Source organism: Arctopsyche grandis, chromosome 6 (assembly GCF_051622035.1).
Source record: "Arctopsyche grandis isolate Sample6627 chromosome 6, ASM5162203v2, whole genome shotgun sequence".
NCBI lineage: Eukaryota > Metazoa > Arthropoda > Insecta > Trichoptera > Hydropsychidae > Arctopsyche > Arctopsyche grandis.
The window spans coordinates 12,358,066-12,375,166 of NC_135360.1; the positions used below are offsets into that span (position 1 = coordinate 12,358,066).

General features: G+C 35.5%; 1 protein-coding gene across 1 annotated transcript in view; it reads left to right on the top strand.

Annotated features, from left to right (window-relative positions):
- LOC143912594 (filamin-B-like) overlaps positions 1 to 17,101 on the top strand; it is a 20,116-nt gene continuing 3,015 nt past the window's right edge. The window contains exons 1-8 of the mRNA XM_077431886.1: positions 1 to 241; positions 12,279 to 12,615; positions 13,530 to 13,713; positions 15,988 to 16,087; positions 16,166 to 16,308; positions 16,390 to 16,613; positions 16,688 to 16,829; positions 16,909 to 17,072. Of these exons, the coding sequence (XP_077288012.1) occupies positions 12,391 to 12,615; positions 13,530 to 13,713; positions 15,988 to 16,087; positions 16,166 to 16,308; positions 16,390 to 16,613; positions 16,688 to 16,829; positions 16,909 to 17,072 (1,182 nt within the window). The 5' untranslated portion in view covers positions 1 to 241; positions 12,279 to 12,390. The remainder of the gene's footprint in view (positions 242 to 12,278; positions 12,616 to 13,529; positions 13,714 to 15,987; positions 16,088 to 16,165; positions 16,309 to 16,389; positions 16,614 to 16,687; positions 16,830 to 16,908; positions 17,073 to 17,101) is intronic.

Below are 17,101 nucleotides of genomic sequence, written 5' to 3' on the forward strand. Positions count from 1 at the left end.
GGAAGTAGTGAGAGAAGTCAGAAGAGGCAGGTGTTTGAAGTCTACGCAGAGTTGGTGTGGCCGTCGAACGGTGAGGACGGGCTTCGCGTTGTGCTCCGTCCCTCCACTTGTACACGTGCTTTTTGCACAATCCCTCTCTTTCGCGAAATTGGGCATAGGCGTTCAACACGCCGTTGCGACCTGCGATAATCGCGACACTCTTCTCCCTCGACAGAATTTGGCGGCAAATTTGAATTCAAACGTAAGTTTGACAAACGTCTATCGCCAACTCGCTGTTTGTTATTGTGTTATTTACTTTTAGTCGTTCGCGAACTTTTTTCCCTGTATCGTTTGCGTGGTGATGCTCTGTTGTATGTCTTTTTTTTTCTTATTTAACATGCATGAAAGTTTCGTGTGCGCAGAGCACGACCTGCATTCAAAAAATTATGACAGAGGCGCACCCAGGGCGATGGCCTTTGAGCCCGGACCTCTCAAAAATGAGGTAATGTTTTGAATCGTGAAAATTAATAATTTAATCGAGCAAAATCTTTGTTATATGATAGTAATTTGGACGTAAATCGACTATACGTACCTATACTATATTTTATATATTTTGGTTCACAATTTTTTGAATCAACTGAAGCTTTTGATGATTTGTTTAGTTAAAATATTGCAATTATGGTAGTTGAATGTTCAAAATAAGACTCAAAACTATCATCAAATAGGAAAATGCGTGAAAATCGTAAAATTTATTTTGATAATCGTTCAAAAATTAAATTCTGACATTTACTTTGAGATTTTTTTTAAGAATATCTATTCAAATTGCTATTATTTGCTAAATTTTCAATTGTATGAAATTCGTAATTTAGAAAAAAAAACAAAACGTTCGCGGTTAACGCGTTCGTGTCAAATTCGCTTTTTAATTGGTGCTTAATCGTCTCTCGCTTTATTCACCATGATTGATAGTTTCTCATGATAAATCGCAAAATTTTCTCACTCTCTCGAGAGAGTGTCGGTTCAGTTGGCTTTCGCGTCAATATTTGACGAAAAGTTCATTTCACTGTGTACATACATATTTTCATTTTTATGTCTAATAATAATTTTGAATATGGTCGTTCGTTTTCCGCTCAAAAATGTGCTATCATTAATAGACTGGTGCGCTTTGTCATTAGCTGGGTAAGATTCAATTACGACTGCGTTAATTAACTATTGATTTTAATACGCAAACTTTACTTTCTATTCATAATTAAAACGAAATCACCCAACTGTGCCGAAAAGAACCGAATCTAATCAAATTTACTCAAAAAATATTCACTCGATTCATTATTAACGGTGTGATTGTAGAATTTCTATTATTGGCAGATAACAGAATGTCGACTATTCTTAGATTTCTTCGCTGATATTATTATAATTGTATATTATTACCTCATTTTTCATAATTATGTACATTGAAATATATGAATTGATAATAAGTTACAAATAAATTTTTAAATTACACATTACGTAAATTTTATATCAGGTACTGCATAATCGATCTTACATACATATCGGATATTCCAAAATCGCTTATGCATATTGTGAAATTGCATAATGGGATTTCGAATAGCTCTTCAGATTGTACAATATTTTTAAATTGATAGTTCGGTAACATACATGTGTGTACTTTTCATCTGAATTAGTCATGTGGGAAATTTAAATTCGATTTCACGTTTTTTTATCGATACTAAAATCTATCGAAAATACAATATACATATGACATTTTCAGTTTTCAATGTAAAATATTTTATAATTATTGAACTTTTTTTATCGCCCATATTTCTGCCGCACTATTGATCGTTGAAAAGTACATATAGGGCTTTTTTGCATAATTAGAATTTAAAAGATACTCATTAGTTTGAATGGATTTCAATGAAAATACCACCTTCGATCGTTTTCATTGATCGCAGCCGTATATGTATTTTATTATCCATCTCTATGTAAGCCATTCTCATACATGGCACGTACGATTGTCCTTTAGTGCCATTTATTGCGTACGTTACGGACGTTCACATCTGACACAACAATGCTCAACACTTAATCAAACAATAGTATGATGATGTTATTTTTCGGCAAAAATTCACGTTCAACACATTGCGACCGGTCGATCGCTAATGATGCGTCTGTTATTTAAATCTGTTTTTAAAAAGTCAGCGACCGGAAGAGTGAATCGTTGCAAATTTCGATTAAACGAATCGCGTATTCTTTCAAATTAACGGTCATTATTTGAATTGTACCATTCGGCTTCTATACAGCGTATGTAATAATTTTTATTTTATTTTTCATCGCACAATAGGCAGGTGATTTGTGCTCGGACACAGCGTTGAAAAACTCCGTGATCGCTCGGTCCATCATCATTTTTTTATGGTTTATCTAATTCGTTTCGCTTTTTTTCTTGTCAGGCGAAGGTTCTATATATCGTTAAGTATGTAACAAATGACGTAAACTACTTACTTTGAACGTATCCGTTACTTAAGCAGAGAATACCTGATGTTTTAACAAATTTTTGTTCTCTTGAATCATTAAAAGCTCTATTTTTCATTGAAACGTATCGTTTATTGGGCTAGTAATTTCTATAATGAATATATTGATTTTTTTGCGTGTACATACACACTTAATATACTACATAACTGTGATTTCAATTATAAATTTTTATATATACAGATACATTTATATTTAGGATGAGTATGAAGTGCTATGTTGAATGAACAATTTCGATATATCCACGCTTGACGTGCTACATTTCCGGTTTTATATATTGTGTTATGTTTCAAAGTCCATGTGGGATTCTCCTTTTTCCTGTCATTATTCAATACTACTTGTTTCAAAAATAGTGTAGTAAGATAAAAAATATACATACGTATATCCGTAGGTTTTGCCGCTGAAGGAATGTCGAAACTACATATAGCCGCAATGAATATTGTTAAATGACAGGTGGGAGGATTACGTCGGCTAGTACGCCCATTCCAAGACTCATCTGAGGCGTGCTGGAGCAGCTTGAACAGAAAAAGAATCATAAATATATTATAGTATTATGTAAAGTTTCCAAAAAATATCTTGTTCCACTCGCACACGTGACGCAAATAAGTTAGATTAGAAAGTTAAAATGAATTGAGGCAAAAGTGACATGTGCATACAAAAACGTACAATATTGAATATTTGAATCAGAGGAATCTTTCAAACTGGCATTATATGGAAAATTTCATACCACACAATACTTAGATCGATAACCGATTCCGCGTTCTTACGTGAAATATATGCCAAAAGCTAAGAGTGGAGGAAAAAGTTTAATAGCATTTGTATAAACACGTCCATCAACAGCTGTTACAGTTGATAAAAATCTAATGATAATTTCAAATTTCTTATTTACCCACGCCTCACAATCAACAATAGGATTTTACTCATATTTTATGTTAATTCGGCAAATACAACAAAATTGTATTTTTATAAATAAAGAAGTTATACTTCGTTTCCATAGTTAGATGTGATGAACGATTTTGTTGGCGTTTGACCTTCTTCGACTTCGCCATTGTTTTTTTCATCGGTTTTAAATATTATTCAAATACGATAAACCCTCCATTGTGGATTATAGCAATTCGATCTTAGCAGTATAGTCAAAATTATAAAACATTTTGAAATATGGAGAAAAACTATCGACTCCAACGAGCGTTGGAAATATCTGGGGTATCTTCGTAAATAGTCGTCCCCTTTTTATTGCGAAATTCTAACTATGGTCATTCGTATGGTACTATGGTATACGCACTACTTTCTCTATTTTTGATATGCGTGGTACAGAATCGAAAAGTGCCATAGTTATGTAATTGTTGCCGGTTTGATCTAGAAAGTCCTAGCTGGTCCAGAGTGGGTGGCCGAATATGGTAGCGATAGGCGATTGTGTCTTGGCACAAAGTGCTGTTCTTATTTGTATGTAACTTTATTGTGATAAGTATTATAGCTTGAGATAAAGGAAAAAGTGGGCGTTCATCAATATTTAATAAAATCAAGTACGTGATAAAATCTTTATGAAGAATAATACATATAATTGTTTATCAGAGTGAACTTTGCCATACTTGCAGTGTGTTCTTTGTAACATACTTTCAGTTCAGTTTTTTATGGGTTTTATTTTTAGGAAACTTAGTAATAGATTTGAAATTTGGAAAATGTTGTTTTGTTATTTTATATACATAGGGTACGGCGAGATGCATCATTAATTTGTGGGTCAAAAGTTCAAATTTGACCGGTTTCTACTACAAAACACTAAATATACCAACTCTTACGTGTGCCCATAAATACTTATAAGGGAATTTTATTCGGTTTCTCAGTACATAGATACTATTGGGGGCTTGGTTTGAACTGTCGGAAGTGTGTCAATATTTTGTCATTCGCTGTTTCTCCAGGAAGATGATTCAATCTTTGCATTCATGGCTTACCGTGCTCGGTTGCTTTATTCACTACTCGCGTGGAATATTAAATGTTGATAATAATAATAGATTATGTCTAAAATATGCGTGAAATTACTTTTACGGCGGACTATTTTCGCGAGATTCTTCCAAACCAGTCACGAAGGTGAGATTTTACTGTCATCGTTGAAGAAGTGGAATAAGAAGAAGCGATTGATGAAGATAACATTGGAAGATTTTCAAGGTTAACCGCATTTGCTCTCATGCCGTCATCGTTGGTTTTTTTATTTTAATTTTTTAATTCACATGTGCAGGTTTGTGTTTGCGTACGTGTATGAAATAATAATATGTATTTGCCATATTTTTATTGATGTTTAATTGAATTATGGTTTCTTAGGCATTGCATATGTTCCTCTTTTGAATAGAAGCTATTGACGTATTGAGATCGTAATGTAGTTTTCTCTATTCGATCAGAAGATTTTAATTAACGTGTGATTGTAAAGTTCGTATTGCCAATGTGTTAATTGTGCAAATATTGAACCATACACTTCGTGTATTCAAGTATCCAAATCGTGTATTCAAAATGTATCGTATATATTAAAAATACTACTCTGTAAACGAATTTTCTATCATGATGATTATTTTCCAAGAAAATTTGTATGAATTTGTTTCGCCTTAAAAAAATTTCTCAATTCAAAAATATTGTGTCGAATATTTTAAATGTTAACAAAATAAGAAGATGTGTATTGAAGTCTTATAAATTGCAAGGAATTCAAATCCACCTTGACATCTGATCTCTTCATTGAAAGAAAATCTGCACGATGTGTAAAGTACGTATGTTTACTAATGGACAAGAACCATATATTCGGTTTTCATTATATTATAGAGAAGTTAGAAGTTGGAAAACAAATAAAAAATTCAGCTTTTTCATAAGCATAGTGTATACATATGTACATAGAAGCCTTGAGAATAATGAGGGCCTTGGAAATTGGGCTACCTTGAGATAGTATACCAAATTTGGTGACCATAAGTCGAAAACTGTGGCCGAGATTCGGTGGCGTAGCGAGGGTAAAAGGTGCCCGGGGCAAGTATTTTTTATTGCCCCCCCCCCCCCAATTTTCATATTTGTCGACTTATAAAATTTGCTAAAATACAAGCACATAATACATAATATACGTTGACGATGTCCACATGGTTTGACGATCTCCTCTTGGCTAACGACGACGAAATTATATATGTTATATATATAACTTAAAATACAGTAAATAACAAGAACAACCTTATTTTTACTAACACGACATATATTGTCAACATTGTACATAAGTATTGTTCAAGGCCAATTACAAACATCTATCATCATAGAGGCATCTGTGGACAAATTTTTGTAGCATTTTTAAATATCAACAAATTAAGAAATGTTATAAACTCAAATTTTGTGAGAAATAGGACAGGATTTCCGATTTGTTGGAACCATTTTCAATAAAATCAGATAAATTGTCAAACTCTGAAAGGAAATGATCGATCTTGGAGTCACATATCCAAGGTCTGGCCAGCAACCAAATCAGGGATAGAACCCGTGACCACACAAACCGATCTACGTATGTACATATGTGTGTTGCTGGTTAGTATGTACATAAATATAGAGATGTAATGCTTCAACAGATTTTATTGTATTTTCATCATATTTGTAGTTGCATTGAATTCAGCAGTCATTTTCTTAGTCCTTATAGTATGATTATAAGTTTTAAATTTTATTTTTACCGTGATGTCATTACGGGATTTCACAAGGTGACACCTATGGAAAATTTTGTACATATGTACTATACGTAGGTATATAAATTTATAGTGTTATTATGAATTTTAAAATTAAATTCAAATAATGGTGACAAATGAAGGTAGGTGGCCAATCTGGTAGGAAACGTTTTAACAATGATATCAGATAAATTGGCAAACTCTGATAGGAAACGGTCGTCCTGGAGTTACATACATATATCCGAGATCTGGCCAGCAACACTAGATCAGGGCTCGAACCCGTGAACTATCATTTGTTAGCATTATACGCTAAGCACTAAGCTATCTATCATATATATGAAAGGGGTCTACCTCACGGGCCGGAATGTGAAATGCCGGAAAACGCAAATATCGGAAGGCAAAGATCGAAAATTGAAAGATCTTAAGTTGAAAGATCAAAAAAAGGGTGCATGGTAAACGGTACATACTCACGTACATACTTAATTTGCGCGAGCAGGATACAACAGGAACAAGAGGAACAGGCTTTTTTTCCGTATTAATGTGCGCGCGCAGAATACGGGAGGAAAAGCCTGTTCCTCTTGTTCCTGTTGTATCCTGCTCGCGCAAATTAAGTGAGTATGTACCGTTTACCATGCACCCTTTTTTTATCTTTCGACTTAAGATCTTTCGATTTTCGATCTTTGCCTTCCGATATTTGCGTTTTCGGTAATTTCACATTCCGGCCTGTCACGGAGACCGATATGAAAGATAGATTTTCATCAACTTCACACATGAAAATTCTTGATTTTTCTCCGACTCGATCCGCCTCCACGTACTTGATAGATAAGCGAAGTTTACACGCTTCGATTCTTCCATACAACGCGTCTACAATAATGCAACACGTATTTACGCAAATTGAATGGCGAACATATTCGTATATTTCGACGGATTGTGGCGTTTATGAAATGCATACGTGAAAAATGACTTTCTCCTCTCCGAGGCGATTTTGACAGGAGAGAGAACTGTACCGGAAAATACAAACAGTGTACATATGCCTCATATGCATACACGGTTGATGAGTTACACCGAACGATGGTACGTATGTATCTCGACGTGTTAACGGCGCATTCCCAACAACAAACAACATTCGAAGCCGAAGAATGGCCACACAACCATCGGTTTCCCACCCGAGGATTACGCCATTTTTTGTCCGAAGGCTGAGCCATTAGACGCGTGCGTGCCCCATACGATGGTGTTTGTGTACATTTGTTGTTAGTGTTTCGATCGCGGATATGTACAGGCAAATTCGAATAAAACGTAACCTGTCGAGATCGTCGTCACTTCGGGAGTGTACGTTGAGCCGACAGCTCGTTTATTTCCTGTCCGATTCTCGGTCTATTCGCGATTTTGCACGCGCCGAAGTGCGTAATTTTTACGCAGGAGAATCAAAACGGGTGTCGTTGACCGGAAATTTGGTCTCGTAAAGCTCGTGATCGCTCCACCATACCGTGTCTGCCTAATTGATATAATGTGATAGTCATTTAGTTTTTACTTCGAATTATTGTGGTTGCTGTTTCTTTTTTTTACGGTGCGTTTGTCTGTTTGTGTGCCGCAAACAGTGGCGTTCGGTGTGAACTGTGCCTATTGTTGGTCGTTTTGCGGATAGACAGACCTAATTATATGTGCATAGTTTCGAAGGTCATTGTGACGTTTTTCTTTTTTCCGTTGCATTTTTTAAATTTTCGGTTATTTTTTTTGTCATAAAATTTGCATTTATAAACTGTTCGGCGCCGTTGTTGTGTAACTTCATCGTCTGTTGATGGTTTTATTGAACCCTCTAAAGTTTAAGGGATGTTAAATACATACATATGTACATAAAAAATGACATCTATATTTATTGGGATTGGATTAAATGGAAAGCGGATTATTCAGGACAATTTAAATCATCACTAAAGGTCGGATGGTGATTAGGACATGAAAGAAAAAATCAGCCACTTCAGAGGCCTTACTGGGCATTTGCTTTATATTTTTCAAGGAATTATTATAATTTATAAAATTTAAATTATTTTTTACAAGAAGTAACGATAACATTGATTAAAATTGCACTGAGCAACAAAAAATCACGTTTTTTATTTATGGGAGCGGAGACCAATCAATCTTTACTAAGTTTTACCCATTGAAATCGAATAGAACAATGATTTTTGTAATATGCAATTTTTCAAGACTTTCGGTTTTTGCAAACTTTAACTTTAAATCTAGTATTGCTGTGTCAAAAGTAAGTATTGTAATTTTTCATTGCTTTATACTAATAATTTATTATGTAGCGAATTTTAAAAGTCAAAAATACAATTTTTTACACATTTAACTATTGATTTCGACACTCACTTTTGACACAGCTATACTAGATTTTGAGCTAAAGACTGTAAAAGCCAAAAATCTTGAACATTTGCACATTTTATTAAGCGTTCATGACTCATACACGAGAAAAGAAACCAACAAAAATCATTGTCATATTTGAATTCAGTGGATCTAATTTAGTATAATAATCGACTAGTCTCCGCTCTGGTATTTTTTTGATGCTCATTGTTATTAGTACTAAATCAATGAAAATTTAATAATAACGTTGAATATTATTTTAGAACCGCGAGGACCAAAATTCTCCCTCCGACTAATAAAAAAAATGCATGCACCAAGGACATTTTTAGGTTTATAATGGAAGAATAAAACGTTGTTTATTATATTCCCTTAAACCTTTAGATACTATTTAATTAAAATAATGTGTTAACAAAAAAGCCCATTGGTGACTTGCCCGGCCCAAAAAGATATTGCCCTGGTCAAAATCCGATCCCTAGTCGACTACATATTATATTTTTGTAAATACATACATATGTTTGTATTTATTGGCATATTATATGAAATGAAGGTTATATACATATGTACGCTGAATCTATTTGTCAAATGAAATTCAAAAGCTTTTCGATTATAATCTCAATAAATACACATCATAATAGTACTCGCATGCTATTTTTTGTATGAACGATTCGTCATTGTAATACTGGATGATTTTGTCTCTATGCGAGTTGTAATGTGTATGATTCTGTCATGACTATCTTTAAAACCATAATTTGTGGTTCAATAAAGCTAAACGTTTTGGATAAATAAAAAGTTAACGACACTCGTTTCATTTCTAATTTATTTCGAACACTCAACTGGGTTATACCCATCTAAATTTTCACTGCGGTTCATACGAAAAAAAACTTATTTACATGATTTCATATTAAAGGTACTTATATCAATACTTGACTCAGTGTGAGATTACCATATAAACCGGTGTGCTCACATTCAACGTCACTAAAAAATCTCCAGTGCAATACCGACGAATTTATAATCAGCAAAACATAAAACGGACGCCGCGTGAATTTGGAATTAGTTCACTCCGGTACTACAGTGTTACCACATCTCAAGACGAAGAAAACAAAAAACCGACAATTTAAAGAGAAATTTTGGTGTATGGACGTTTTGTCGTCAGTCTGAGATGGACGGAGGTTCTTTGACCGGTATGTTCTTTTTGATCGCGTCCCAAATCACCCTGGACCACGAGAGGAAGGCCAAAAGGGCGAAATTGCAACGAGCCAAATACATCGTGACCTTCAGAAAACCGGTGGTCAAAAGGCGGTTCTGACCAACAGGTATGAGACAAAATCAGGTTCAGGTGTGTCGCGATCTCGGCCAGTAGTGTGAGCCCTCGACAGTCCCGGCTTTCGGGTCGTTCTTATGTTAAAGTGTAGTTTCAAATGTGTTTGCTGAAACAGTTGGCCACTTTCAAACTGGAACGATGAGTAATTACCGGCTGCCGTATCTTATTTTTTAATTGCTCGCATTTTAACCCGATTTACTTCGTGAAAAATTGCGAACGGATTTAATTTCAGCACGCGTACCCACTTACAAAGTGGCGAAAATTGAGCTGCATTTACAATGGTGTGAATTAAATATTTTCAACATGAAGAGTATATTTTTTGATAGCTGCATATATCATGGCTGTCGGGCTTTTTATCGTTAGGCTTTTCACTCGCGGAATACTTATAATTGTTTTTCGTCTGTACAATGAGATACAAGATCGAAATTTTTAGTTGGTCAACTTCTTTATATAGTCCTATATAATCGTTTTTGAAATGCTGTTGATTCGGATTTTTTTTGTATAAAATACTCTGTTTTTTTTTAGCTTCAGTCTGTTAATTCAATGATATTGCTGCACGTCAAAAAAATATCATCTGATTTTGAACCACTTCCACTCTTCAGGTCGTTTTGATATCAGACCGATATACAGGGATTAGCTAACATTTTAGAATTTTTTTTATTTTTTTTTAATCAATCAATCAATTTACACTCGTCATTATAGATCGCTCCAATGCGACGAGTGTACTATAGACATCAAGAAATTATATATATATATATATATATATATATATATATATATATATATATATATATATATATATATTTTTTTTTTTTTTTAATACATAATCATTACATAATTCGAAACCATACATGACATCTATGGTCAGACATCGTATACAATACGATCAATAAACATCGAATACATACGTTATTTTTTAATAAACATTTTTATACAACAATACGAATTTATACAATAAACATCCACAGATACATCTATGGAAAGAAACCCAGTGAATCCTGAGATATAACAATAACTCAAGATTTCGCGGGAGAAATGGGTAGGGAAAGCCAATTTTGCAGAAATCGTTTCAATGAAAATCAGAAAAATTGGCAAACTCTGATAAGAAACGACCGACCTGGTGAAAAACCAAGTCTGGCCAGCAGCAAGCAGTGTGACTCGAACTCATAACCAAACTGACCATAGCAAGATATGCTGCTGGTTAACAAATAAGCTAATGTGTCCGACATAAAGTTAGAGAAGTTTAATCATTAGCGAACTCATTAAAATTTACATTGGAATCTTGTGTTAGATCAGAGCGATGACATCTAGCTGTCCATATGCGGCTTTCTACCACCCCTTTGCAACTCAATGCAAACAGTGGTTAAGTCACTTTTTTCTATCTCGTTTTTTTATATTCCAAAACGTTAAATATAATTAAATGCAAGAGATAACGAATTTCGCAGTATTATATGATTGAAATATTGAGAAGAGATATAATGAAAAACACACATTTCAAACAAACGTCATCCACGTCGTACTCTTCATATTTTCTTAACTCATAAATAAGTTCTTTTACAATTTCCCGCGGTGAAATATGCGTCGGTGAACAGACAGAGGATAAAAAGTTCAGGCGCCATACATCATAGCACCTTATGCGGTAAATACCGTCTGGGTCGCTTCGTTGTAAGAACGAAATAACAATTACCGGATGGTTGACGGGTTACTCACGCCTCTCTTGCTAAAGAACTGTTTCGTGACGTCATTGTTGACGATGACGTCATCCAAAGGCGTGGGCTTCATCCTCAGCAGGCCTCTATAAGGAGAAGAGTAGGCTCTCATTGCTCACTCCCGTGACACAAAAGTGTGAATTCGCACCTTTCCAACGGGTCGTTGACGGGTTAGATGAACTATTTCTATTTAAGATATTGTTTTTAATTACACTATTATAATTAGCCTTTCACGGTAGTTGCATTGCGAATAAACGTTGGTTCCCCAGCCTCTGGAAATAATTATGCACTTTTCGAATTACATACAAAGCTCGACCAGAAGTTGATCAGATGAATTAATTGCTTATTCTTATCTGCGAGAAAATCTATGCATCGCAAATATCAATGTTCTATTGAAAATCAAAAAGAAAAATTAATAATTAACGAAAGAAGCATTGAATAGTTGAACGAATATACTGTTAACGAATTATATGAAACATAATTGAACGCACAAGATCTCCTTTATATCGTTACCTGTGAATTTTCTTGTCTCCTACGCCACCCACTTCATTATATTGTATATATTTTTATCAATAGATTTATGTAATTTGTATAACTTAACACAATAAATATATGCATGTATGTATGCTAAGTGTCCACACTCGCACGCACCTTGACGATACAATAATTCTTCATCTGATTTAAATGTGAATACAATTATATAACTACATTGTTTTAAATTTCCAGATACCACCCAACGGAAGAGGATAGTAAAATGAGTAGTTAGTCGTAATATAATTAAAATCTTGGAAGTGCGGAGCGATCGTGGTGTGATTGCGCAAAAGAAGAATTATACAAGATGGCCGAATCGCCTATGGGTCGTATGACCCATCAAGGAATCAAAGCGCACACGTCTGATGGCTCTGCGGACAGGATCACCCAGGCTGGGCTGGTCGCCAGAAGTCCTGAGGGTACGGCGGCTAAAGCCATGCACATCAAGGGCAACGAAGACCTGTGGGTCGAAATCCAAGCGAACACCTTCAGAAACTGGGTCAACGAACATCTGAAACCAGCAAACATGAAGGTAATGTTAGTCCAAATCCCAAAAGTGGATTTCACTTTTTGTGCAATAAGTATGAAAAATTTTCGAGTGATATCCCAATCAGGATTCATTCATTAGATTGACCTTAAGTGTCGACCTCAGCCTTCACACTTACTTGCATTTAAGTTTATTCATAAATATGTACTATATGTACTGTGGTTCTCCACACAACTCTCCTATGTCATAAATATATTTTATTCTTTAATATTTTAGCTTGCTTTGAATTTTAAAATCCTGAAATGAACCAATCACAAAAGCAGACATACATATGTATGTAGATGTTATGTAGATTCTTAAAAAATACCTGAAGAACATTATTTTCAATTTTATTTGTCAAACATTATACAAATCCAATCTAATATTCATTCTTACATGGCAATATCGCTCTATTCCTCTTTAGGGCGAAATCACACAGCGGTGAATGTGGCACGTGGTTTATTTTAGATACTTTTAAACAAGCGCAAAAAATGAGACGATGCACAGATTGTATGCTTGTATTTATCTTTGCTTGACAGTGATCGATAACGGTGTATCCCATATTTGAAGAAATGTAGGAGACCACCCACGACGAGGAGCCATGCACACGATGTGCCATTCATCGCTGTTTGTTTTCGCCCTTACATTTAGAGCAGTGGTTCTTAACCTTGTTGGAGGTACTGACCCCCACCAGTTTCACATGCGCATTCACCGAACCCTTCTTAATTGGCACCCGAATCATATGAGTCGGGTGTGTGTCTTGACCTTCGCCGAACCCTTGAGACTGACTCACCGAACCCAGGTTAAGAACCACTGATTTAGAAGAATTGGTGAAATCAGTAATTAAGAATGAGAAGTTAAAAGTATGCTTTAAAAATATGTCGACAAACACGTGTTATAATTGAACTTTATGATTTCAGGTCGTCGATTTAGCTGAAGATTTGAAAGCTGGAACTCATCTGTGCGCTTTGGTTGAAAAACTTCAAGGGAAACCTTTGAAACCTTCATGGCATCAACGTCCGGCCAGCAGACATCACAGTTTGGAAAACGTCACCGCAGCCTTGAGGGCCATCGAAGCCGATGGTGTAAAATTGGTTAACATAGGTGGGCTAAAAACCTTTAAAGGCACTGTTTTAAACACAAACAACTTTTAATTCACAAAAAACAATGGGCATGTGCGACGTATTTGCAGCGTTGGAACACCAGACGCCGTATGGTCGAAAAGACCTTAACCCAGTTTTGCACACCGCGGACATGAGACCTCTGGACAGTTCGCTACAATACTGCCAGTCTTATTCACAATGAGATGCTTTTATTTTTTAGTATAAATAATATTAAAGTTGATAGCATCGTTACAGTTCGTACGTAGGCTTTAATTGAAATCGTGACCGATCCGATCTGCTTGTTATATCAAGTTCGCTTCTTTCACAATGTGCTTCAGCTACTGTTGTTCAACAGGGGGAAATGTTGATTATTTGTTTCTTCATGATGTATGTACAACGTGTGGGGACGAATGCGTGCAAATAATTGCGAGGCAAGCGAGCAGATTGTTAATTATGGAAAACGGTGATCTTCGACTTCCATGGAGTTGGAAACAAGAGCACGTGTTCCCACGCTGTTTTCAGACGCGTCTCTCCAATAACAATGCATCGATTCATACGCTTCGACGGGTTAAATGACTGTGATAATTTAATAACATCTTAAAATTTCAATTTATTCAGCGCCAATCTGATCACTTTCAATTTGAATAGAGAGACACTAGCTTCAGAGTGGTCATTATCATCATTTTTGGCCTGGCAAACCAAACTAAACCTTGGCCACTTTCAAAAATCTCTTTCATCTTCTACTATCTTGCAAATGTGTCCCAACATTGTATGCACGAGTCATCTTAACATATCTGATAACACAGTCTTGTCACCGTAATATTCTAATTGAAACTGTGTAGGTATATCTAATAATACCGAACCAAATTTGATGAAAGGTTCTTTTAACATGTAGCATTTACATACATATATGTATGCATAATTTTCAAGTAAAGCTTAATCTCACGTACAGACTTAACATAAATGTTTAATATGATGTGGTTTCCTCTAAGTTCAGACTTAAGAGGGCTGGACCCCAGCGGCTTGTCCATACAAACGTATTAGACTTCTCCCTTCCTCAATTATGGCACTAGAGAAACTATTTTTTTAATATGCTAGTTATATTCACCATAGGCATGGTTCTATTTTTTTGATTAATCAAAAAATCAAATTAATCAAAAATCTAAAAAATAGAACCATGCCTATGGTGGATATCCATAGCATATTAAAAAATAATTTATCTAGTGCCATAATTGGAGAAGTCTAATACGTTTGTATGGACAAGGCGCTGGGGTTCAGCCCTCTTAATAACTATTAAAAAGAATTTCGTTCAAGTGTGAACTCGTTCATTTTGTACAATTGGTTTAAACGGCAGGTAGTTTAGCAGAAGCTTTGTAACAGCTGTTACATTTTAAGATACTTAGCACCTATTGCGATTTGTTGACGGTGGACATGGAGGAAATCGCAATCGAAGGTCTCAAATACCCAGCAGATGTGTGTTTTCGACCACACCGTGGGCAGAGAACAACCGAGAATGTCGATGTCGTGGGACGCTGACCTTATCCAATATTTATGTCAATCGAGCTCCTGCATTCTAATTCTGCGTAACATCTGTAACGTGCATCACGGCAATTATCGCCGATGCAATCTTCGCAGCTCGTCCATGCCCATGACACAAGTAGCGTGTCCTCATAGAAGGTCGATATGTCACAGTTTCAATCCGGCATCGATGTCGAGAATTAATACGCAAATAGCTCACATATGCGACGACGAGTTACCAAAATTGGAGACAGCCAAAAACCAAAAACCAAAAAAATAAGAAACATCGCAATGTTTTCAATAGAAGTACTCTCCAAAAAAGTTTTCGCAATTCGACGACATTTTTTTTAAAATAGAATATTTTTGCTATTGTACATTGTAGTGCATGCTCATAAAAAACAATTTAGATAAAGGAAACATGCACCATGAAAGTGATGAATATTGCTTTTGCCGATTATGCACGTACATACGCCAGGTAGACTATAATGGACGTCATGGTCTGTTCCAGAAGACGTCACATTAGTTGATAAGCAGTTCTGACAATGACACAACACAGTTTGAACTTTACGATTGTTGTAATCACATTTTCAACCAACTGTGAACACGCAGTAAAATTACTATGGTTATTCAAAATAAAGTATTCTATGGTCGCCCTTTTGCTCAACTGCAGAACGTTTTTCACCGGAAGCGTTGTTTAATAACGTTATAATGATTACATCATTACATAATACTGATGTTGTGTACATTTTCGTTACAGGAAATGTGGACATTGTTAACGGGAATCTTAAGCTGATCCTTGGATTGATATGGTCCCTTATCGTCAGATATCAAATCGGACGCAGTAAATTCCCTCCAAGGTGAACTATCTTCACTTCTAGACACACTTTTATCATATTTACGGATAAATTTATAATGTGAAATTGTGTAAATTTCAGAAAGTTGATGTTAGCTTGGCTACAAGCAGTATTACCTGAATGCAGAGTGACCAATCTCACTACTGATTGGAATAATGGTGTTTTACTCAGTGCCCTTGTGGATTATTGCAAACCTGGAATGTTCCCACATTGGAGATCACTCAGTGAGTATTTGTCTTTAAGTTTGTATATGTATGCCATTCTTTAAATGCTAAAAGTGTATATTAATCATTTTTGTGTTTCAGATCCAAATGATTCAATCGAAAACTGTTCGCATGCGATGAACATCGCTCAGCGTGAATTCAACATTCCGCGTGTACTCGAGCCTGAATATTTGGCTTCTCCATGGCTAGACGAATTGTCTGGTATGACTTATTTGTCCTATTTCATGAAGCCTGACTCTCCTGGTTTTCACGCTACTCTTAGGTGGGTGAATTCTCGTTTGGAGAGGAACGTTAAGAATTTCACAGTAAGTCATTCACATTCCATATATTTTATTTTTTGATAACTATTCATACTAAAAAGTTAACTTAAATAATTCAGACTGATTGGAATGATGGAAAAGCAGCTTGTGAGGTGATCAGAAGTCTTGGAGGCTCAGCTCCTGCGCCTGAAAAATTAAAATCTGATCCATCGTATTGGGAGAGTAATCTCCAACAAGCAATCGATGCTGGTAAAAAATTCGGTGTGTACAATTATTTTATTAATTTATTGTTGCAATTCCAATGAAAGAACTGTGTATAATGTACTTTAATAAATAACAGGTGTACAGCCGGTGTTATCCGCCAAAGATATGTCACATCGTGAAGTCGAGCATTTGGGCGTGATGGCATATGCAGCTCATTTTCAATGGATTAAGCCTCGACCTCCTCTTAGTGACATGATACAAGTGCATTTAGAATCAACATCAGGAAGAGTAGACGAGCCGGTGATTTAATTTGCATGCTCATTAAAAAC